Here is a 26,727-nt window from a genome sequence, read left to right as displayed (position 1 = left end):
CATACATCAAGGTAGGTACCAGCACTCCGTTGTGGACAGCTAACTTCGCTTCTTTGGACAATTTTTTGTTAGCGCCAACGGCGTTCAGTCCTCCATTAACGGAATTACCTGCATTTACCCTTCTTTCAATATCTCTTTCAGCCTTCCCATCTCTCGTAATATTCGATATGAGGACGAAATGTCAACTTATTCTCATACATAATCCCAAGACCTATATATACTCAAAGTATCTAATCTTTTTACATTACAAAACAGTACACCTATGGGAAAGTAAAACTATCATTATTTGGAGTCTATGTGAAAATTTGGATGCCATATAGTATGTTGAAGGATAACTGAGCAATGAGGGAAGTTGGGCAATTCATTGATACATATTTGATATTTGATATTATTTTATTAATGGAAAATAATACATTACACCACACAGAGGAAATATAAACATTGAGGGAACAAACCCCTTTAAAAACATGACAGATAAATCAAGCATTACGTACCCAACACCAACTTTGTAATTTTTTCGGGTTATTCATTACATACTTATAATAATTTTGTTAACTCATTTCCACACCACCATGAGGTAGAGAACATGGCGCATTTTTTTTATTGTGGTATCCCCAGTAGGTCTACTCTACGTAGGTGGGCTGGTGGATTGAAGGGCTGCCTTCACTTGTTTCAGAATCTGAAAACAAGCCACATTGTTTTACTATAAATAAAAATAACAGAACCCTACAAAAACAGTAATTATTGGTTTGGTAGGCAGTAAAAAATATAAAATAATATTTACAAAAAAAAATATGTGATTTTCCTTTTAAAGGCACAGGGAAGTATGCTTCACACCTTCTATTTTGCAGTGTTGAGGCCCTGGTAATCATATTTCCGGCCATGGTACTGTGCTGACATCTACCATGGCAGCACAGTCAAATTCAATAGATAAGAATGTTGAAAATGTGTTTAAGTAAGCGATGGGAAGTTGCGTATTCCCACATGTTCCCACCACATTTCCTTCTAAAAAATGTGTGTTGTCCAAAATGGTATTTGTATAACCTTGCATCTAACCAGTGTTGTGTAGTATCTAGATACATTTTTGTGTATCTGTATCTAGCTATATTTCTATAACTGTATCTGTATCTAGATACATTTTACTAGTATCTGACACCTCAGTGTATAATATTTTATAGCAGTTTATATTCATGCATTTTAGGGGTCCTAACCCGAGTAACCGAGTACCCGGGTACCCCCCTATATAAAAAAAAAAAAGAATTTAAAAAATAAAATTAAAATAATGAATAATTTCATTTATTTTTAATTTTCCATCAGAACCCAAAGTAATCAAGTTGCACATGGTTCACGTATTTTTTTATTTATCCAAGGGGCGTCGGGTACCCGGGTAGTAATATGCTACCCGGGTACTCGCGAGGACCCCTAATGCATTTATGTTATCACCGCTTGCAGGCCAATTTGCCAATATCTTTTTGGGCAACGAATAAAACAAGCAAGTGTAAATATGTAAAATAATCACAAGCGTTTACGTCTACCGTCTTTAAGAAATCAAAGTAATCGCTGTTTTCGATAATATATATTTTTTTAAGTTTTCCCCCAAAAAAGAAGAAATGTATCTGAGTATCTGTGAGATACTTTTAAAAAGTATATGTATCTAGATACAGATACAATTTTACAATGTATCTTGTATCTGTATCTAGCTACAAATTTTGCCAAGTATCTGTATCTGTATCTAGCTACAAATTTTGCCAAGTATCTGTATCTGTATCTAGCTGCTGTCCTTGTTCTATCGGTATTACAATGGAAGATGCTCTGAGGAACTAGCGTCATTGATCCCTTCGGCACCGGTGCGTAGTCGGGATACACGCCAAACGCGCACCCAACATTTGTACACGGTTGACATTTGTCACATGAGAAACGGATCGCTTCTACGATTCGTTCTTAAGTTCAACAGCTCGGCTGTGGAACGAGCTGCCGGCCTCTGTGTTTCCTCCCTCCTACAACATGGGACTCTTCAAGACCCATGTTCACTCCTTCCTCTCCACAAAAAGACCCTCCACACAGCATCCCCAAAGATGATATAGGCCCTGAGGGAAATTATTTTCTTCAGGGCCTCCTGTGTGGAGTTAATATAAAAAAAAGATATTTTTAAAAAGTATCTGACACAACGCTGCATCTAACTATAGTGAAAACATTAAAATGTTATAAAGTGATTGCCCATGTAGGGATAAGCAGAGAAAAGAAACTATCATACCTTCGTTTTTGCTCTTTCTGAAATTTGAGGTGGAACAGGAAATTCTGGAAAATATTTGATTTGTTTCACACTCATCATTGCGGGACAACCAAGCTTCTTGGAGTCCAAAACCCGGAACCTCTTCTTCTTATGGTTTGGCTGATCAGCCTGAAAGAACAATTCAAGGTATAGGGTCTAATAGGCTTATACGTATAAGACACCTATTATTTGTGCGGCAAATAAATTGCCCATGGTTAACTTATTTGACGCAGATGATTAACTTTTACAAAAGTTGTTAGGGCCTATGCAATGTTGACATTAGTATAAAATTACAAGTGGGGGCTTTAATTAATTTGGCACTTTGAGCACGGTCTTCTTTAGACTAACACGACATGAGGATGTGTTACGAGCCACGGCACACTTTTTAACACACAAAGATGAATTGTGATTGGTGTGATTGTCGTGTTAATCTAATTGAGACGGAGCTCCAACTGCCATATTAGGAAGGCCCCTGGTATAATCTAGTCCTAGCTTACCTAGGCCCAGGCCCATCGCTTTTATTTTTATTTTAAACACATCACCGACGATACGGTGATCATTTTGGGGTTATAGACCTTAATCTTGGACCACCGAGTCCTCGATGCTCTGTCAATGCTACTATTGAAAGACGAGGGGGAGTAGGCCTAGCTGATGTGGTTCTAGGGTGCATGAACATACCAACTCAACTATCTCCTTGCTGTTATTTGGGCTGTGTAGTCGGGGGCCTTGGGCGCACTCTCTGTACGCATTCATACCGAATGTAAATGGCATCCCAAAGAACTCTACTGTAGGCGGGCAGAACGTGTATACTGCATCTGAAAGATTGGAAATGTTAATTTCGAATAACTCGTAAATATCAGCAGCTGCTTATGAACTGAAGAAATGGGAAGGCCTACCCTAGACCTAGGCCCTAAGGTTTAGAACTTACCTCCCAACTTCTTTTTCATACTGTCTCTCGTTGAAAAAGCGTGCCCCAACGCATTCACAGAACACAGAAATGCTTCATCGTCAATGTATCCACTGATAATACCCGTCTCTGAATTCTTTTTGAAATTACTTAATGAAACTTCTAAAAGACGGTCTAAACCGCCACTCAAAGACGCCATTTCTGATTATTTCTGACGTTTCGTGACGTGACATGAGAAACAATTTACTCGGAACACACTCGGGTATGCTCGGATATGTTGGCCACGCCCCTGTCGACTAGTCGCTGTGCATATAGCGACTCCCCAATTCTTCATGCAGCCAGTAACTAAGAGCTTTGTCTCTTTCTGGTAGGATATTTTTCTCTACTCTCTCTTTCTAACAGTGTGACAGTTCAAAGAAGTATTCTTTCTACATAACCAAAGAGCCCACGCGACTCCGGTTTTCAAAAAACGTGATCTCTAACAAATAAATCAAGATGTTTGGTTCTCAGGCCCCGATTTTAGTGCTAAGTGAGTGATTAGTTTATCAAAAATATTATATTTACCAGTGAATCCATCTTTTTAGATATGTTTTAACGCTTTATTTATGTTTAGGTCAGAATACAAAAAGAGAATCGGGCCGGAAGGTACAGATTGAAAATGTAAACGCCGGAAAAGTAAGTTAGCTATTCAACTCATTTTACTAGCTTTGCCCTATTTGTAATATGATTACTTGTTTCTCAGTTATTCGAACAAATTAATTTCGCTATTTGGGTGTTCTAACCTCCTTGAAATTATTATTGGTCGTGTGGGCGGTACCACCTGCAATTAAAAGTGCTAATTTCTATTCCAGGCTATTGCTGATGTTATCAGAACATGCCTGGGTCCAAGAGCCATGCTGAAAATGCTCATGGATCCTATGGGCGGCATAGTTATGACCAACGATGGCAATGCTATCCTGCGAGAGATCACAGTTCAACACCCGGCAGCCAAATCCATGATCGAAATTGCTAGAACGCAAGACGAAGAGGTAATGTAATATATGATAAACTTGTTGAATTCCGCTGCACTCTTAATACGCAGAAAATATATATAAATAGCACTCGGTTTCAATTTGATTACTACAAGAAATAACTATTTATGTGGTAAAAACCTTGCATGTTTAATTAAACCCCCGACTTAATAGTTGTCTCCATTAGATATTTAAGTTAAAATAAAGTGTTGTTTTTTTAAAGAGCCTTTGCATGCCGCAACCTAATATTTAACCCAACCCTTATATTTCTTAAGTAGTACACAACAAAAAACAAATGAAAAACATTATTTTCATTTGGATTATTTTGAAATCTGATTTTTTCTTTCTTTTGCCTAATAACTTTCTGATAAACTTATGGCTTTAAAAACAATAATTATATTGAATACATACAAAAAGCCATTCGTAGCTATATTTTTCCGGATGTTGGTCCTATTTGACCCGCTTGATTGAACCTTATACTTTCAAAAGTAGTTTATTAAAATGGTTTGTCTTTACTAAAATGACACAATATGAACTTTTGAAAATTTAATTATGGAAAAATGCTAAAAGTTAGTGGGCAGCAACACGACATTAAGATTTTTTTTTCTTTTGAGACATTGAATCAACCACCATCCTTTACAGTGGTGTATATTATCTTAGCTGCATTTATAAAATAACAATGAAAGTCCCGTTGTGCGTTAGTTACTTCAGTCAATCATAAAATATATACTTTAGTTTAAATGATTAAAATTATTATAAAGGATCCTCAGAATATTATCCTCTTATTTGAAGAATAACATGATTGCAAATTTGAACACCTTATTGAAAATAATTCTCAAAATGTTATACTTTGTTTGCTAAATGCCCATACACATCTAGAAAAATGTTTAAAAAAATCATCCTGAGATGTGAAGAGATTGAAACTACTATCAATGCTATTTCAAAGATCCAGAGCTCATATTGGCATTGCGAGTTGAATATTATGACAAAATAAAGCCGCAATTTTCTTAATGCCAAAGTTTACCATTTGTGAGTTTTTTGTTTCTGTTTTTATTCATGCCATAGCTTCTAAAGAAGAGTAGTACAATTTTTGTAATGTGTATATACATGTAATGTTTTGTTGAAAAAGAGTAGACTGCTTGATCTTCTGCCTTCAAGCATTGGTTGCGCATTTGAAGTTGATTTAAACAACACATACTTAGGATTGTGTGTATTGGTGCATATGTATACACATCCTTGAAAAGCATCTTATGCCTATTTATTATGTTTATGGAAAAATGAACATAAATTGAATTTGGGTATTCATTCGGCTGCGCCAAAACTTTTGCACTGTGTTCTTTTTATTATATTAAAAATGACCTTTTTATAAATAATTTTATTGGAATTTTCTTTTCTCAAGTCGAAACATTCTGTATGCAAGCAATGCATCTGTGTGAGTACTGTTTTCACATCAATATTGACTGCGATACCTTAGAGCATGTTGTAAGCCATCCTTTCATATTGTACCGATGCTTGAAAACTGATTCACAAAATTAATAAGAACCAATGACAAAATTTAAAAAAAATAATCTCAGAAATAATAATGATGGTGATTGTAGGTTGGTGATGGCACCACATCAGTCATCGTCCTGGCCGGAGAGATCCTGGCCGTGTCAGAACAGTTCCTTCAGCAGAACATCCACCCCACGGCCATCATCCGCCAGTACCGCCAGGCCCTCGAGGACGCTGTCAACATTCTGGAGTCCAAGGCCTCCATTCCCATCGATGTTAACGATAAGGAGAAGCTGAAGGATGTGGTTAGTAGATCATCTTACTAATGAGCTTCTCGGCTACATCCCTACATTATTAGTTCTCTGCTGGCTGCTGTCCTCTTCCCCGCAGACTACGTAAAAGGATTCACAAACACAGGATACGACAAATCTTTTCTTGTAATAAGTGTGACTTCAAGAAATCGAAGCGCAGGAGTGATTTTGAGTTTTGTGCGCTTTGCGGCTAAGAAAATTAGCTGCTGTTTATTTTAACAAAAGTCACTAGAAATAGTTGCAAGAGCGAGAAATAATAGGCCAAAACGTGCCACCATAAATAATAATAATTAAAGTTACTTGAATTGCCCTTTGTGAGGAATAATTTAATAACATCTAAAAAAATCTTTTTTGTAATTTTAAGGTTAACCGCGAAACCCGATGATGTCCTCGCAGGTCAATAAAATTTGATGTTTTTTAATATGGTATAGGATCAATGGTTAACCACTAAGGGGCCGGAACCCCATGCCCTTGCCCATGCACAGTATGAAGTGCTTGCAATTGCAGTGTCATCCTTATACATTCATTTTGCCTTCGGATATAACATCTACTGGGTTATAAAGACAAAAATAAAAAAAAGTCACTTTATCAGGTATGGTATTGCCTACATGTTGGCTTTAACAATTGAATCTTTTATTTACTAAAGTTTCTTGCCGGCCCCTTCGGGTTTGAGAAATATATAGGGATTTCCCGGCCGAATGCGTGGCCCCCAAAAATTGGTCAAATGAATTTAATTTTAATAATAATGAGCTGTTACTAAAACAGATTGGTTTATTTTAGGTGAGGTCTTGCGTGGGAACCAAGTTCATCGGCAGATGGTCGGAACTTGCTGTGAACATCGCCCTGGATGCCGTCAAGACTGTGATGATCAAAGAAAATGGACGCACAGAAGTAGACATCAAACGGTAAGTCACTTTATTTATCTTTTACATACGGCAACATGGGCCTCTGTCATCTTAAGAAAAGGAATGAACCCTTTACGACGCAATCTATCAGGTCATGAAGCATGTTTGATTCAATGTAGGTGTTTGACACATTTCTGGCAGGTATTTTTTGCGCTGGCGCTACTATGTATTCCGGCAAAAATAAAGGTCCCGCACGAATTTCTTTAATTAGTTTTAAATCGCTATATCTTCGAAAATAATGAAAATATTATTAATAAAAATTTCTACGTAGTTACTCAGCATACCCCAAGCTATAAAAGTATTAAACGAAAATGGAATATTATTTGAAATGCAACTCAATTAACCTTGTAATATGTTTATTACGGTCCGCCTAGCGGTATTTGCCCATACCTGCTTTCTTTAAATACGCCCGACATCTCTCGGAACAGAGATAGAGACTTGAATCGGGTTTCATGGTCATAAAAATCGTCATTTCAGGAATTTTTTTTATTTTTTTTTTATAGTGATTACCTCACAAGAGTCCCAACTGCTCCCGTCTGGAGCCAGTGAGACTATGGCATCCCCAATTGGGGGATGTTGTGAGGCTGAAGGTAAGTGGGGAAGGGAAAGAGGAAGGTGGGGAAGTACCTGGCTATTCAGATCTAGTCACTAAACACGGCTAAAGCCATTTGGAGCAACGTTTCAATTCTGAATGGTGGTCTTACACCAGGGCGATACTGGTAGTATCTTCCACTCTGGAACGTGCCGCAAATATACTATATATTATTTTAATTAATTAATTGTGAAATAACACAAATTAATCAAATAAAATTTATTTGCGCACGCCGGGTTCGAACCCGCGACCTTCGGAATGGCAGTCCAATGCGTTACCACTGGACTATGCCGGCCGTGAAATTGAAAGGAATTGAAAGGAATTGAATTATTACAATAACAAAATATGTTATATAAATAATATACTATCATTTTGTTGCCGATATAAACGAAAGGCACGAAGATAAATATAAAAAGAAGACTTGCATTACGATTCGATAATTATGTACATGTAGTTGGAACCTTTACAAAGAAATTGTTATATAATATTCATATAAAATAATTCCGTCTTGTCCTCTATTGAAATGAGGCCGGCGCAAAAGGTAGAACTACCGTTCCCGCCGTTGAGCATCAAGCGACTGAACGGGTAGAACTACCGGCCGAAGTATGTTAAGTGAAACTTTATGGTTCACATATTTATGCGACAGCCACATAAATAAGGCCCTGCATTGCCCGAGTTTCAACCCTCATTTCAAAATATGTATTTTTCTTATTGAACCATTGAAAAACAAGAAATAACAAATGGATATTCTGAATCTCCAGTGTTCAAATTGGAAATTTTGTTGGAAGCTGAAATTGGTTGTATTGACCAATTCCAGATGGAAAAATCTGTCCAAATTTCATTACACCGGGGCTAACCAATTAAGAGTTTTTATACTTTATATGTGGCATATAAATTTTGAATAGAGAAAATTTTCCTCAATTGCTTATTGTTATTAAATTAATTATTATATATTATATTCACCCGCCATAACACAAGGTCATCCCTAGCATGGAGGGTGAAATATCACAAAAACCATTATGTACCCTCTAAGTCTTGTATAAATAAAATAAAAAATAAATTATTATAACTATGTTTGGACACGAGGAGTGAATGAACGAAGAAAGCAGTGTAAGGAGAATATAAGGAGTTTGTACCAAGATAGAGCTTGTTGTGTGTCGCTCCATCCTCACTGCCTACTCCTACTGCTAGTTAGTAACTAACTAAGGTTACTCTAATGCTCTTCTATTAGACTTGATCTAATAATGGTTGGTTATCTTTTGAATTCCAGCTACGCCAAAGTTGAGAAGATCCCCGGAGGATCTATCGAAGAGTCATGCGTGCTGAGCGGAGTGATGGTCAACAAGGACGTCACCCATCCCAAGATGAGGCGCTACATTGAAAACCCACGCATCATCCTGCTCGATTGCCCCCTCGAGTACAAGAAAGGCGAGAGCCAGACCAATGTGGAGATCATGGAGGAACAGGTATGTAGACTGCCGATTCATTGACATGTCTGACTAATGATACATAATAGCTTCTCATTTGGACGCTAGATGGCACTGGAACGAATCGAAAAAACATACAAATCTGCACGAATAAAAACTAAATTAATAATTGGGTAGTTTGTTAAATTCTGTTTTTTATATTAATACTATTGGAGCATATTTTTGGGAGGTCATTGCCCAAATGAACTTCTAAGAAGAGCCGCCACTGGTCGTAACCTTCATTTGCTCCGCCACTAAGAAGAGCCGCCACTGGTCGTAACCTTCATTTGCTCCGCCACTTAGATAGTCCGTGTAGTTTGGTCGTAAAATCCATCGACATGATCTTAAAATATGAATGAATGCTATTAATGTTAATCTCCGTCCAGGACTTCACAAGGATGCTGCAGCTGGAAGAGGAGCATGTCCTGAGGATGTGCACTGACATTATCGCCCTTAAGCCAGACCTCGTCTTCACGGAGAAGGGGGTGTCAGACCTCGCCCAGCACTATCTGCTGAAGGCCGGAATCACCGCCATCAGACGGTAGGCCTACTCATATCTTACTTACCATTGTACTTCGATTTATCTATCTTCCTTGTGATAAAGCTCAAATTACACCAGTAATATAAAATTTACACACATATTACTTTATTTTTATTTTTAGAAAATAACCTTCTCGGGCAATGAATAACATGAAAATATTAGATCCCTACTCCCATCATTACAATGTCGCTTGTGCAATGATCGAGGAGTGAGCTAGCACATGTCCAGTCATTGGCATTGTTAACACATTGACGGACACTTGCCAGCAAATAGAGGCTCGTGATACATGCTGTATTTTGTAAAAGAGGAACCACAGTTTGTGTTTTGTGTAGTCGATGGAAATCAGTATTAAGATTTTTTAACCGCCTTTCGTCTTTGGGTGACACTATCAAGTATAGAAGTATTCGCGTTTTGACACCGATAAGACAGGCTATGTAGAACCCCGATATGTAATTCGAAAAAACGCGTAATTCGAAATTTTCGGCAAAAAAATTTCTGCAGAAAAATTTTTTCATATAAAATGGTTTTTTAATTCGAAATTCGTAATTCGAAATTTATTTTTGTCCGAGCACGAAAATTTGTTCGTGTAATTCGAAAAAATTTGATTTTTTAAAATAAATCATAATATTTCGTAAATCTGAATCTAAAATTCAGCCGTGGCGGTAAAACGCCGAAAAATGTATTTTTACGTGGTTATACATCGTCCTAATTAGTATTATTATTTTGTAAATCTGAATCGATATACACTGGAATGTTGTATTTTTTCAAATTTATTTCGAATATCCGAGTTTGAAGGGCCGAGAAAATACGTTTTACGCGGATATATGTCGTAGTTTTACGAATTTACACCAAATATCTGAATTTAAAGGGTCGGCCGCGAAATTTCGATTTACGCGTGAATGTATCGTATATTTACGAATTTATTTTGAATATTTGAATTTCAAATAGCCCACCGCGATGGAAAAAGGCTGCGACATCTCGATTTACGCGTAAATATATCGTAATTTTACGAATTTATTTCGTATATCTGAATTTTAAAGGGCCCGCCGCGACGGAAATCGGATGCGAAATTTCAATTTACTCGGAAATATATCGTATTTTTACTAACTTCAAATATCCGAGTTAAAAAATACGGCCCGACAGAAATTGGCCGAAAACGATTTTGATTCACGCCGAAATATGACATATTTTTACGAATTTACATCAAATATCTGAATTTAAAGGGTCGGCCGCGACGGCAATCGGCCGCGGATTCTCGATTTACACGGAATTGTATCGTATTTTTGCGAATTTATTTCAAATATCTGAATTTAAAGAGCCGGCTGCGAATTCTCGATTTACGCGGAAATATCGTATTTTTACGAAAATCTCGATTTAAAGGGTAGGCTGCGACCGAAATCGGCCGCGAAATGTCGATTTACGTGTAAATATATTGCATTTTTACAAATATCTGAATTTAAAGGGCCGGCCGCTACGGTAATCGGCCGCGAAAATAAAGAAATAATTGGTATTAACACGAATTTACTCCTAAAATACCACCCGGATTTGAAGACGCGGCCGAGAAAATCGATTTTCGGCGTATATTTTTTTTCGTAAAATTTCGAATTACGTGGGAATTTGTTTATTCGAAATTTGATTTTTGATGTCCCGTGGATTTGGAATTAACGAAGTTCTACTGTACTACTACAATACAAAACTTGACTTCCCTGTCCGTTGTCATATTGCATCCCTGACTAAAAGACAATATGTTGCGTTGTATCACATCTCTCAAACAATGTCAATAGACCTTTTGTCTGTGAATGTGTTAAGTCGGTCTGTGCATTCTTCTATGCAGTACTATTTTCATATTTGTTTAATTAGTTTCATCCGTACACTTCATACAACACACATTACCAACTATCAAATAAATAATTGGCCGTAAAAAGGGCAAAATAAAGTGTATAAAATCATTTGTGACTGTAATTACATATTGGGACATTTCCATTATGTTCAATTATTAGCATGCCTCTCGGAGTCCTAACGAAGCTGTCGAAACATGACTACCGCATTATGTTTGACTTTTGGGCTATTGCGTCGTGTTACACTTGTTCCTCCTTGTTGAGCTCATGTTTCACATCTGCCCTCATGATGTCTGAAACATTGTCTCATGAAGGAAACTGAATCTAGTCACCATATTGAAATATTTAATTAATTTTATTATATGTATTCTGTAGAGTCCGCAAATCTGACAACAACCGCATTGGACGCGCCTGCGGTGCCACCGTGGTGAACCGGACCGAGGAGCTGAAGGAGAGCGACGTGGGCACGCAGGCCGGACTCTTCGAGGTCAAGAAGCTGGGAGACGAGTACTTCACGTACGTCACAAAGTGCTCCGACCCCAAGGCCTGCACCATCCTGCTCCGGGGGGCTTCCAAGGATGTCCTTAACGAGACTGAGAGAAATCTGCAGGATGCCCTTCATGTCGCTCGTAATCTTGTAAGTATTATTTGAATTGAACATTTTTTGTAAATTTGCTTTGTATTTTGAAAAAGCTTTGAATTTACAAACAAGAATCATTGTAGAACCTTCTGGAAATCGGAGCCAAAGTCTCCAACAACCGGGTAACTGTGCTGGAAAACCCGGGAAACAGTAAAATGCGGAAACAAAACATTCAACGGCTCTACTGCAAAACTACAAATTTGCACGTTCAACATTTTTCATTGTTCTTTGGGACCGTTGAATGTATTTGACATTGTCTTGTTGTAGATCTCCCATCTGGGAACTGTAACTGAAAATATTTGTACAGAAATGTAAACTGGTTTTATTATTTCTACATAAAACTGAATACATACTGTAAACAAAAAACATTAATCAAAAGGTGTTAACAAATAAATAATTACCTTTATTCTACTTTGAAAACTCAAATACTTCCATTTTCACCACTCCGTTTTACGAAAACGAATACGACAGAGTTAATAGCGCAAGCGATTCTAATTTTGTCCTCTCGTTAGTTTTCAAAGCATAAAGGTTAATATAAATATTCTAGCATAGATGGTATTAGAACGGATCTCCGGAGCAATGTCGGCACTAGACTTGTTGAACCCAGCTTCATTGATATTAAATATGTCAATATTCAAAGTGTTTCTGTGACCACTGGCAAGTTGGTCCTGCAGGCCGGGAGGTAATGGTTAGTACACACGCAAAGCTCACATCAACAGATAATATAAAGCACAATAGCGCTCGCCATACAATCCCATACAGACCCGACACACGTAAAAAGATAACGCGCTATAAGTGTGGTTCTGAACTTCGCTAACCGAATTTATTTTACGTAACCGCTCCCGACGCGATATTTGAAAAGTTATGCGTCCCCCTCTCCGCCGCAAAAAGGAGAGGGGGTCATTTTAATTACGGAGCTACCAACTAAGTTCCGTGTTCCCTTAGTAAAGTTGTCACTTTGACAGATGAAATTATGTTCCTCGGCCGCTCTCGAATTCAACTGACCCCCTCTCCTACCATAGGTACAAATATTTGATAGCGTCGTGTGTCGGTAGAAAAGATGATGCGCTGTACATTAACTTTTGATGTGAGCTTTGCGTGTGTACTAACCATCAAACAGTCCAAGCTGTCGGTGACGGAGATAGCCACCGGGAATATAGATTGTCGAGTTTTCAAACCATCCACAATCACTCTGAAGACATGTGAAGCAATCCGAGCATAACCAAGAGAAAGTCAGTAGGGTAAAGCCACGGGTAGTAACCAATGCTCCCCCAGGTACATCCCATAAGTCAAGTAACTTAACTTAGATAACTCTACAGGTATGTTTGTTGGCGGTTGATTTCAGTTTAATTTGTTTGTGTTTTTAGATGTTATCTCCCAAGCTGGTGGCCGGAGGTGGTGCTGTAGAGATGCTGGTATCACAGGCCCTGTCCAACAATAAGGAATTCCCCGACAACTCTCCCTACAAAGCAGTTGCCCAGGCATTAGGTTAGTATATACCCGAGTGTTTTTTTAATTTTAGATGTTATCTCCTAAGCTTGTGGCCCGAGGTGGTGCTGATGCTGGTATCACCTTACCTCGGCTCTGCCTCAATGTTTCACGTGTGCACAAACATTTGGTTAATATTGTCGGTGGTAATATTGTCGATGGAGACCAGCCCTGGAAGTCAATAATATTATAGAAATGTTCATTTTGGTGTAGAGATAACCCTTTTGTTGTGCTTTTTTTGTTGTTGTAGATTATCACATTATAAATCTTTTTTTTACTAAACATCCTTTAATTTGAATTGCAGAAATCATTCCCCGCACCCTGGCCCAGAACTGCGGCGCCAACACCATCCGCATGCTGACGGCCCTGCGCGCCAAGCACACGGTGAAGGCGGCGGTGGCAGCCGACGGCCAGGAGCTGCCATGCACCTTCGGCATCGACGGTGAGACCGGTGAGATCGTGGATATGGCCACCCGCGGGGTCTGGGAACCGCTCAGCGTCAAGCTGCAGGTCAGATATTCTACTTGATTACAATCAGTTTGTTAATTTATTATTATTATTTAATGAGCTATTCTGCTGATGTGCTCATTGAATGCTAAATTCTGATCTTTCTGCCTTGCGAGTAATTCGAGCGAGTGTTATTCGTAAAAATAATAGCTTATTATGTGGTTGTCACGTTTAATAAATCAATGAATCATTGACTATCCTTTTGCTCTGTAAGCAAACAGATCTTTAGGTTGTGCAAAACCAATTCGAAATCCATGGGACATCAAAAATCAAATTTCGAATCAACCAATTCCTACGTAATTCGAAATTTTATGAAAAAAAAACTTTAGTTAAACTTAAGTTCCTCGGCCCTTTAAGTTTAGTTACACAAAGTAAATTCATAAAAATATGATATTTTTCCACGTAAATCAAGATTTCGCAGCCGCAGATTTCTGTAACAGACGGCCATTTAAACTCATATATTCAAATTAAATTTGTAAAAATACAATGTATTTCTGCGTAAATTGAAGTTTCGCGGCCGGCCCTTTAAACTCTGATATTCAAAATAAATTCGTAAAAATACAATATTTACGCGTAAATCGAAATTTCGCGACTGATTTCGGTCGTGGCCGATCCTTTAAATTCAGATAATTTATGTAAATTCGTAAAAATATCAGCGTGAACAGAATTTTCTCCCTAGATTTTCATCGCGGCCAGCGTTTTTAACTTAGATATTGGAAGTAAATTTAGTAAAAACACTAAATTTACTTCCAATATCTAATATATCCAATATTTATCTAATTTAGTTAAATTCAGATATTTGGTGTAAATACGTAATACTACGACATATTTCTGCGTGAAAAGAATTTCCGCGTAAAACGAATTTTCTCGGCTCTTCAAACTCAGATATTCGAAATTCCAGTCTAAGTCGATTCAGATTTACAAAATAATAATACTAATTAGGACCATGTAAAACCACGTAAAAATAAATTTTTCCGCATTTTACCGCCACGGATTCAGATTTACGAATTTTTTCGAATTACACAAACAAATTTTCTTGCGCGGACAAAAATAAATTACGAATTAACAAATTTCGAATTAAAAAACCATTTTGTTAAAAAATTTCTGGGGATATTTTTTTGGCGAAAATTTTCGAGCGTTTTTTCGAATTATCGGGGTTCGAATTAACGGGGTTCTATTGTAATCTGTAGAAATGCGGCCATTTCTGTTCAACCCACTTAGATGAATTTACATTCAATTAGCACTAAGGACTTCATTTCTCTTGCCACATTTCTGAACATGTTACCTTCTCCACCAACTTCTGTCGCTAATCCCTAAAGCTGGCTTACCATGGTGCTTGATATCGGACCGTGGGAAAAACCTCGTCCATGATAGCGCAGATGCGTCCATAGCGGTGCGTTGGTAACCTCGCACCCACGTAAACCGACATACACTGGAAGAAGAAGAACGACAAGCCGTGGTGCGATGCACGCGCGGCTGTTTGCATTTCTGTTGAACGTGTGTATTATTGACACTTGATTTATAAATGTTTTGCAGGTTTACAAAACGGCCGTGGAGACAGCAATCCTCCTCCTCCGCATCGACGACATTGTATCAGGGTCCAAGAAACGCGACGGAGGCGGCGAAGGCATGATGACCCCATCACAGCAGGCCGCCATGGAATAGGCCACCAGTTCACAGCACATCACCGCACCTTCATATACGCCAACATAATAAAATAACTCGTTATATCAAGCGTGACGACTGTACACCTATCGTCGCTTGCATGTAATCTCATTCCTATTTTACACTCGAGGTGTCTCTTGTTGCACATGAGAATGCCGCTATATTTTAAATGGGAGACACGTTATCCAGCCTTATATATGTTTTATCACATTCATTTAATGAACTGAGATTCATTAACAATGTTATTATTAACATGCTGCTTTTTAATTCAAACAATTTTAATTATAATTTTTTTCCACCGATTAAGTGATTGGCCAAGGAAATTTGTTTTATTTTCATTTTGGGGTGATTATAGCAGATTCCAGCAATCTGAATATGGAATGAAAATAACAATTTTGCATATAAGTATTGTTAGCGTCACTCGTATTAAAATTTGTTTAATTCTTGCGAATCTTATTTAGGCTACTAATTATTTGAATGTATTAAAATATGCGTCTAATATACTTTTTACAATAAACGCTTTATCTTTATTAAATTGTGTTCATTTTTGTTTTGTTTCTCACCCCTTTCAGGTTTGGAGGTTTTATTATCGCTGCGTTAGTTGAACAGTAATAGTAAAAAAAAAATCATTTTTGTTTGCTGAGAGCAAATAATCGACATTTTCGAGGGGGGGGTGGGGGGAATTTCATGGGAAATAATTCCCCAAAATATTTTCGTGTCCTTTACGAAATTTTCTCAGAAAATTGGAAAGGGTTTACTATAACATTATTGAAACATTAGAAATAATTTATGACCAAAAAATATATTTTTTAAAATATATAATAGTAATTAATTTGGATTTGCGTTTGTGTATTTTTATCAACTCGGCGCAAGTCGATATTTTGTCAGTCTCCGCCGACTGATTGGTTTATTTATGCCACCAAGACAGGGCGGCGAACGGACGTTTGGTTCACGCCGGTCTAGTTAATAACATTTTAAAGAAATTCCTTGCTTAAAAATGGGGAGGAAAATGCCCTTGGAAAAAAGTTTTATTAGAAAACACAAATTACGACATCAAAAACGTACGTGAGAGATATATTTTCAGAAAAAAACATAGGTTAGTGATATTTAATTATCTGTGTACATTGTACGTACTTTATATGCTACAGGACCGTTCAAACGAATCAGTCAGAATTAGCAAAAAATTTTATAACATTTAGCGATAGTTTTGTGTTGTTTGATTTCCAGGGAAAATAATCAACTATGGACTATCAGGAGTTTATGTCTGTCATCGATGTTTTATGTATAAATGTTAAAATTTACGCCAAAGTACATGAAACTGTTTGTGATTGGTGGTCAAAAAGTGCCACGAACCAAATTAATTTTGATTCGTGATGTGCGATTCAAATCGTGTTTTTGTTCATAATTTCTATTCTATTGTCCAATTCACTATAACATTGGTATAATTTAACATATTCAATATTTTTTGTGTTACTTTTTGTCAGTTTCATAATGTCATATTGTGAATTGAGCCCCTTTTTTTAGGAAAAAAACGACATTATATTTGACATACTTACCTATGATTTTTCAATTGAAATTTACCTCGTGAATTTAATAACATTTCGGAAATTAAACAATAGTCAGGTAAAATACTCGATAAGTATTTTATACCAAGAATAAAATACTCTCACTGTTCCTAGTATGGAAAAGTACTCACACGACCCACCTCTAAACCCCACATCGTATAGAAACCACAATTGGAATTTACATAAAATACTCTCACTGTTCCCAGTAAGGAAAAGTACTCACAGGACCCACATCGTATAGGAACCCCAATTGGAATTTACATAAAATACTCTCACTGTTCCCAGTAAGGAAAAGTACTCACAGGACCCACATCTAAACCCCACATCGTATAGGAACCCCAATTGGAATTTACATAAAATACTCTCACTGTTCCCAGTAAGGAAAAGTACTCACAGGACCCACATCTAAACCCCACATCGTATAGGAACCCCAATTGGAATTTACATAAAATACTCTCACTGTTCCCAGTAAGGAAAAGTACTCACAGGACCCACATCTAAACCCCACATCGTATAGGAACCCCAATTGGAATTTACATAAAATACTCTCACTGTTCCCAGTAAGGAAAAGTACTCACAGGACCCACATCTAAACCCCACATCGTATAGGAACCCCAATTGGAATTTACATAAAATACTCTCACTGTTCCCAGTAAGGAAAAGTACTCACAGGACCCACATCTAAACCCCACATCGTATAGGAACCCCAATTGGAATTTACATACAATACTCTCACTGTTCCCAGTAAGGAAAAGTACTCACAGGACCCACATCTAAACCCCACACCGTATAGGAACCTCAATTGGAATTTACATAAAATACTCTCACTGTTCCCAGTTAGGAAAATTACTCACAGGACTCACCTCTAAACCCCACACCGTATAGGAACCCCAATTGGAATTTACATAAAATACTCTCACTGTTCCCAGTTAGGAAAAGTACTCACAGGACCCACATCTAAACCCCACACCGTATAGGAACCTCAATTGGAATTTACATAAAATACTCTCACTGTTCCCAGTTAGGAAAAGTACTCACAGGACTCACCTCTAAACCCCACACCGTATAGGAACCCCAATTGGAATTTACATAAAATGCACGATTCGGTTTAAGTTGACAGTAAGCACTAGATAATGCCTATACCTTTTGATTACCCCACTCCCTCCGCCCAAGGGTCCTTGGGTACATTTGCTGACTTTCTTTTGAGTCTTAGATCCGCTCCTGATCGGAAGCTACTCCAAGTGTCGCCTTGGTGAAAGACCACAATTCAGAATTAAAATAGCTGTTTTTTGTGATCAGATCTGAATAGCGAGGTTCTACACCTTCCTTTCCCTCATATCCTCCCAGTTGAGAGCAGTTCGGATTCTTGTACGTTATTCACGTAAAAAATGATAATGAAAACACATTGTTAAAAATAAAATCATAAATAAGTGATCTCAGTTTTGAACACCGAAACAGCTATCGCAATAATAATAAACTAAAATACATGGGTACTTTCAAGAATTTAGTAACAACATTGTTAAATTTGATTCACATAAAAAAGTACTCATTTTTAGTGGGTACCTGCAGTACCGTGTCATCGTAAAAGTACAATTTCAGTTTATGAAAAAACGGAACGTCTGGCAGTTTTCGTAAAAATATTTTGAAGAATCACCAGTTTCCCGATTACGTCACCGGTTTCCTGATTATAACACCAGTTTCCCGATTGTACCATCAGTTTCCCGATTAAATTAATTTATCGCAAGTTTCCCGGTTACACCACCAGTTTCCTGATTATGTCATCAGTTTCCCGATTGTGTCACCAGTTTACCGATTGTACTAACGGTTTCTCAATATTACCACCAGTTCAATCAAGCAATCTTCCGAACAGGCCTTCCATTGATATGCTTGGTGTAACTATAAGTGACCAGCTCAGGTACGGGGGCTCCATCGAAGCTAGAGTAAAGTTGGCCTCTCAGAAGCTGGGCGTACTGTACAGGGCCCGCAGATACTTTAATAGTACACAACTGCTCACCCTGTACAAATCGCAAGTGCGCCCTACTGTCGAATTTGGCAGCCATCTCTGGTCTGGAGCCCCAAAATACCTGAAAAAAACCCTTGACTCTGTGCAGAAACGGGCGGTCCGTTTGATAGATTCCCCAATCTTAACAAACGGACTGCAATCTTTAGAGCACAGGCGTCAGGTAGGTATGCTGTCCTTGTTCTATCGGTATTACAATGGAAGATGCTCTGAGGAACTAGCGTCATTGATCCCTTCGGCACCGGTGCGTAGTCGGGATACACGCCAAACGCGCGCCCAACATTTGTACACAGTTGACACTTGTCACATGAGAACGGGTCGCTTCTATGATTCGTTCTTAAGTTCAACAGCTCGGCTGTGGAACGAACTGCCGGCCTCTGTGTTTCCTCCCTCCTACAACATGGGACTCTTCAAGACCCATGTTCACTCCTTCCTCTCCACAAAAAGACCCTCCACACAGCATCCCCAAAGATGACATAGGCCCTGAGGGAAATTATTTTCTTCAGGGCCTCCTGTGTGGAGTAAATATAAAAAAAAAAATAAAAAAAACCAGTTACCCGATAACATTATCACCAGTTTCCTGATTATACCACCAGTTTCTACCATCAGTTTCCCGATTATGTCAACAGTTTCTCGATTATTCCATTAGTTTCATGATTATTTTATCATTAGTTTCCTGATTATACCACCAGTTTTCCGATACACACTATTTCCTTGTATTTTCCTAGATTGATTTTTAAACCACCAATCTTAAATACATATTTTTTTAAATATGTATTTAAGATTTAAACCAATTCAAGAGTATAAACCAAGTTTCCTTGGATTATGATTATCTTTTTTGAATACATAGGTACCAACTTACTCATTTAATTGTTAATAAAAATGAACTCCTTGATTATAGCTAGCCGTTAAAAGTTGAATAAAATCCGTTGAAAAGAAACGATGTTTCGCATTAACAAAGATTAGATCATGATTAGATGATGTCCAATCCATAACATGACAAGAAATAACCTAACCAAAGATATTGTGTAATATTTGATCATTTTTACCCATGGAACTATGATTGAGTCCATAGATAGTTACTCTTGGTTTTTACCGGTTAATTTCGGTTCAAGAAATTTCCATTAGAAAATTTTATCATGGATGACAACCAAAAAAAAAATAGGTAAAGCACACTCCCACAGACATAGGAATTAATAGACGAGAAGATAATGGCGAGGGGTAAAATCAACTGTTGAAGAACGAAGGGAGTGAAGCTGACTGTGATTCGTCAATAAATCAATCTGACAGTAAATAGGCATCTCGCATTATAATATCACCATTTACTTCTTAAAAGTAAACTCTGCTTTTGAATGAATATACATTTTTACATGGGAGCGCAAATTACTCGCCACGTTATGAACAAATTTGCGAAGTCCAAATTCGGCAAAAAAATTCGGTTCTATTTTCAGGGTCGAATATTTCGTTTAAGTATTTAGTTAAGACACTTTTATAAATGTTCATAATTTACTTCCCAGCAACCAACCAGCTTTGTGTTTCGCGTCCAGACGTTTCTCGATGTGATAGTAACAACTGATTCATATTATACGATGTGAATATGCTTATATGCTTGTAATACGACAATTGGGTTTATTCTCTTTTTCACATCTATTTTTACAAGTTTTCATAGTACAAGTCAACATTTTGCCGTGTTATTTCGTAAAATGAACCGATGATGCCTCGACCATAGTTCGCACAAGAATGATGACGTCACGTTTTCAAATTTCACTTGAGGCCATACGCGAGCACAGCCGGCTCCAATGGAACCGGTATGGGGAGTGGGGATAATACGCTTTTAATCACTTAGGGCAGGTATACTAATATTCATATGTCTATGCACACTCCCAAGAAATAATGAATATTATTTTTGAGGACTCTGAGGGCGATGCGTATTTCAATTGCCTCTTTGAAAAAGATAATAATTTGTAAATGTAAGAAAAAACTTGGTAAGTCCGTGATAAAAATTATAATGTCAAATAATATTGGTAATAAATATGCTTGTTTCATAAAAGTTGAATTCGGGCCGTTACATTTTGAAACACAATTTCCTTATCCGTTTGCGTCCACATTTTCTCTATGAATATATAACCAGATTGCAACAATAATATTTGGCTGTAATTAGTTGTTTTGTTTTGCTTCTTATAATCCATAAACCAATATTTTACAGTTTTCTGCCCAAAAAAAGTGTAGCGTGTTGTGCCTTGAGGATTCTTCTCCCTCTGATCTTTCAGAAGTCACTTTTCGCCCCCCTATTTTCAGAACTTTTCTTTCTTCTGTCACTTTCGATAAATTTGAAAAATTACCTTCAGGCCGCAAAGCCCCCACATCCACCCCCCGTGAAATCTCACGTGGAATCTCAAATGAAATTTCACCTGATGATGAAAATGTCAGACTGTGTGTCTGTTGTTCTAACTTCAACTAAAAAAGGAAGTTTAGACCCTCTTACCCAGTAAAAGTCGACTCGCCTTCGACTTCACAGTCCCCACAAGCACTTTCTCAACCACCTCCAACATACTTTTACTCTCCTCATTCCCGTGGCCCATACATAGTATACGACTTCACAGTCCCCACAAGCACTTTCTCAACCACCTCCAACATACTTTTACTCTCCTCATTCCCGTGGCCCATACATAGTATACGTCTTCACAGTCCCCACAAGCACTTTCTCAACCACCTCCAACATACTTTTACTCTCCTCATTCCCGTGGCCCATACATAGTATACGTCTTCACAGTCCCCACAAGCACTTTCTCAACCACCTTCAACATACTTTTACTCTCCTCATTCCCGTGGCCCATACATAGTATACGACTTCACAGTCCCCACAAGCACTTTCTCAACCACCTCCAACATACTTTTACTCTCCTCATTCCCGTGGCCCATACATAGTATACGTCTTCACAGTCCCCACAAGCACTTTCTCAACCACCTCCAACATACTTTTACTCTCCTCATTCCCGTGGCCCATACATAGTATACGTCTTCACAGTCCCCACAAGCACTTTCTCAACCACCTCCAACATACTTTTACTCTCCTCATTCCCGTGGCCCATACATAGTATACGACTTCACAGTCCCCACAAGCACTTTCTCAACCACCTCCAACATACTTTTACTCTCCTCATTCCCGTGGCCCATACATAGTATACGTCTTCACAGTCCCCACAAGCACTTTCTCAACCACCTCCAACATACTTTTACTCTCCTCATTCCCGTGGCCCATAGATAGTATACGTCTTCACAGTCCCCACAAGCACTTTCTCAACCACCTCCAACATACTTTTACTCTCCTCATTCCCGTGGCCCATACATAGTATACGTCTTCACAGTCCCCACAAGCACTTTCTCAACCACCTCCAACATACTTTTACTCTCCTCATTCCCGTGGCCCATACATAGTATACGTCTTCACAGTCCCCACAAGCACTTTCTCAACCACCTCCAACATACTTTTACTCTCCTCATTCCCGTGGCCCATAGATAGTATACGTCTTCACAGTCCCCACAAGCACTTTCTCAACCACCTCCAACATACTTTTACTCTCCTCATTCCCGTGGCCCATACATAGTATACGACTTCACAGTCCCCACAAGCACTTTCTCAACCACCTCCAACATACTTTTACTCTCCTCATTCCCGTGGCCCATACATAGTATACGACTTCACAGTCCCCACAAGCACTTTCTCAACCACCTCCAACATACTTTTACTCTCCTCATTCCCGTGGCCCATAGATAGTATACGTCTTCACAGTCCCCACAAGCACTTTCTCAACCACCTCCAACATACTTTTACTCTCCTCATTCCCGTGGCCCATACATAGTATACGTCTTCACAGTCCCCACAAGCACTTTCTCAACCACCTCCAACATACTTTTACTCTCCTCATTCCCGTGGCCCATACATAGTATACGTCTTCACAGTCCCCACAAGCACTTTCTCAACCACCTCCAACATACTTTGACTCTCCTCATTCCCGTGGCCCATACATAGTATACGACTTCACAGTCCCCACAAGCACTTTCTCAACCACCTCCAACATACTTTTACTCTCCTCATTCCCGTGGCCCATACATAGTATACGACTTCACAGTCTCCACAAGCACTTTCTCAACCACCTCCAACATACTTTTACTCTCCTCATTCCCGTGGCCCATAGATAGTATACGTCTTCACAGTCCCCACAAGCACTTTCTCAACCACCTCCAACATACTTTTACTCTCCTCATTCCCGTGGCCCATACATAGTATACGTCTTCACAGTCCCCACAAGCACTTTCTCAACCACCTCCAACATACTTTTACTCTCCTCATTCCCGTGGCCCATACATAGTATACGTCTTCACAGTCCCCACAAGCACTTTCTCAACCACCTCCAACATACTTTTTCTCTCCTTATTCCCGTGGCCCATACATAGTATACGTCTTCACAGTCCCCACAAGCACTTTCTCAACCACCTCCAACATACTTTTACTCTCCTCATTCCCGTGGCCCATACATAGTATACGTCTTCACAGTCCCCACAAACACTTTCTCAACCACCTCCAACATACTTTTACTCTCCTCATTCCCGTGGCCCATACATAGTATACGTCTTCACAGTCCCCACAAACACTTTCTCAACCACCTCCAACATACTTTTACTCTCCTCATTCCCGTGGCCCATACATAGTATACGTCTTCACAGTTCCCACAAACACTTTCTCAACCACCTCCAACATACTTTTACTCTCCTCATTCCCGTGGCCCATACATAGTATACGTCTTCACAGTCCCCACAAACACTTTCTCAACCACCTCCAACATACTTTTACTCTCCTCATTCCCGTGGCCCATACATAGTATACGTCTTCACAGTCCCCACAAGCACTTTCTCAACCACCTCCAACATACTTTTACTCTCCTCATTCCCGTGGCCCTAACATAGTATACGTCTTCACAGTCCCCACAAGCACTTTCTCAACCACCTCCAACATACTTTTACTCTCCTCATTCCCGTGGCCCATACATAGTATACGTCTTCACAGTCCCCACAAGCACTTTCTCAACCACCTCCAACATACTTTTACTCTCCTCATTCCCGTGGCCCATACATAGTATACGACTTCACAGTCCCCACAAGCACTTTCTCAACCACCTCCAACATACTTTTACTCTCCTCATTCCCGTGGCCCATACATAGTATACGACTTGACAGTCCCCACAAGCACTTTCTCAACCACCTCCAACATACTTTTACTCTCCTCATTCCCGTGGCCCATAGATAGTATACGTCTTCACAGTCCCCACAAGCACTTTCTCAACCACCTCCAACATACTTTTACTCTCCTCATTCCCGTGGCCCATACATAGTATACGTCTTCACAGTCCCCACAAGCACTTTCTCAACCACCTCCAACATACTTTTACTCTCCTCATTCCCGTGGCCCATACATAGTATACGTCTTCACAGTCCCCACAAGCACTTTCTCAACCACCTCCAACATACTTTTACTCTCCTCATTCCCGTGGCCCATACATAGTATACGTCTTCACAGTCCCCACAAGCACTTTCTCAACCACCTCCAACATACTTTTACTCTCCTCATTCCCGTGGCCCATACATAGTATACGTCTTCACAGTCCCCACAAGCACTTTCTCAACCACCTCCAACATACTTTTACTCTCCTCATTCCCGTGGCCCATACATAGTATACGTCTTCACAGTCCCCACAAGCACTTTCTCAACCACCTCCAACATACTTTTACTCTCCTCATTCCCGTGGCCCATACACAGTATACGTCTTCACAGTCCCCACAAGCACTTTCTCAACCACCTCCAACATACTTTTACTCTCCTCATTCCCGTGGCCCATACACAGTATACGTCTTCACAGCCCCCACAAGCACTTTCTCAACCACCTCCAACATACTTTTACTCTCCTCATTCCCGTGGCCCTAACATAGTATACGCTCAAAAAACCGAGCAAGGTAAAAGCATTCACCCTCTTGAATTTGGTAAATTCCTGTCAAATAACAAGAACCTTTCGATTGACCCTGAAGGTGAAAAGGCTGAGGTTCGATTCAGAATCTATGTAGAATTCCTCAAGGGGTCAGCCGCACTTTATAAAAACATATAATCATCTTCAAATTCCAAATTCAAGGCTTACATTCGTCACTCGCATGGGCCTGACCGATCGATCGATCTGTGCATCGCAGAAATGTTGTCTTCACTCTCAACCCCCCGATGTATCGGCAATCCCATAAGATCCAGGAGGCTAAATTACAAGAACTCCTCTGAGGGCAACATTTCCTGGAAACCTTCCCTATCTGTCTTCATCGCCCTCGAAGGACAAACTGTTTCCTCTCAAAGATTCATATTCTAAACTCATTACCGGTTGAAATGTGTACTTATCCCACCACTCGATGTTTCAATTGCTGCCGTTTTGGTCAAAACGAAAGCTGCATGCAGATTCCCTGCCAGATGTTTTAAATGAAAACCACCCAGCTGACCAATGCACTTCTTCTTTCCCACCTAATTGTTTCAACTGCTCGGGCTCTCATTCCGCCATCAACTTTTCTTGCCCAGAATAATCTTGTCAAAAAAATATTTGCTGAGGCTTTATCCAGCAACTCTTCATACAAACCTCTCTCCTCCTCAAAAACAACTGCCAAAGCAGTTTTTTATTAAAAAATCCACCTTCGCTCTCTCCATAATCTGAAATAATAGCCTAGAACACCCGCTGAAGGGTGAAAGCCAGAAACATTTGGAAACAAAACATATAACCAACATATGGGTAGATCACAAAGTTTAGTATCACGGACCAATGTAATTTCACCTTTCTAGTACGTATTTAATAATGAGAAACAAACTTATCGCATTATTCTACTTCTTATTGTTCTAATTTGAATGTATTGAAAATAATAATTGAATGAATGTATTGAAAGTGATAATATTATATAATTATGCATACTAAGTCATTGGGTAAATAGGTGTACCTATACATATCTACTTTCTTTTAATAATACAATGAGTACATTAATAAAACTTATTTCCAGATTTCTGGTTTTAGGATTAATTTTCGACCACTCACTAGGCATTTGATTAATATATTGTATGTGACACTTTAAATAGTAAAATATGATTTAAGATTTTCACGGCCAAAAGTATTTTGTTTTGTTAGGGTGTTATGCCGTGTTGCGCTAACTCCTTCTTTAGCCAACGTTAAATAAATATTAAATAGTTAAGTATCACTATAGCTTTTAAAGAAAGAAGAGAATTAGTGTTCTATGGACAAAATTCTAATTTCATCATTATTTACTGAAGAAAACATCAATCTAATTCTTAGAAGTATCGTGTTCACAGTCTACGTGGCCCAGATCCGTTTTGTTCAAACCTGAATCTGTCATCAATATAAATACACAGGTACTCGGCAGGTAGACTTCGTATAAATCAGTCAACTCGTTTCGGTGCAGCCATTTCATAGT

The 26,727-nt window shown here is 38.8% G+C and overlaps 1 protein-coding gene and 1 long non-coding RNA gene across 2 annotated transcripts; one reads left to right on the top strand and one right to left on the bottom strand.

Annotated features, from left to right (window-relative positions):
• Positions 1–623: 623 nt before the first annotated feature.
• Positions 624–3,296, bottom strand: LOC149425741 (uncharacterized). The gene is made up of 4 exons (XR_016304542.1): positions 3,201–3,296; positions 2,951–3,087; positions 2,344–2,401; positions 624–679 (listed from the first exon to the last, which is right to left on the bottom strand). It is a non-coding gene; the product is annotated as an uncharacterized LOC149425741 (long non-coding RNA).
• Positions 3,297–3,565: 269 nt separating this feature from the next.
• Positions 3,566–16,168, top strand: CCT3 (chaperonin containing TCP1 subunit 3). The gene is made up of 11 exons (XM_089644664.1): positions 3,566–3,708; positions 3,793–3,854; positions 4,031–4,207; positions 5,788–5,985; positions 6,772–6,896; positions 8,759–8,954; positions 9,341–9,495; positions 11,709–11,970; positions 13,341–13,461; positions 13,766–13,971; positions 15,505–16,168. Exons 1-11 carry the CDS (start codon positions 3,675–3,677, stop codon positions 15,631–15,633), a joined length of 1,665 nt encoding a protein of 554 aa, XP_089500790.1. The 5' UTR covers positions 3,566–3,674; the 3' UTR covers positions 15,634–16,168.
• Positions 16,169–26,727: the final 10,559 nt, after the last annotated feature.

The sequence above is a fragment of the Hesperophylax consimilis genome, chromosome 2 (assembly GCF_061612785.1).
Source record: "Hesperophylax consimilis isolate HC1 chromosome 2, BYU_Hcon_1.0, whole genome shotgun sequence".
NCBI lineage: Eukaryota > Metazoa > Arthropoda > Insecta > Trichoptera > Limnephilidae > Hesperophylax > Hesperophylax consimilis.
This window is presented reverse-complemented; position numbering and strand designations above follow the sequence as displayed.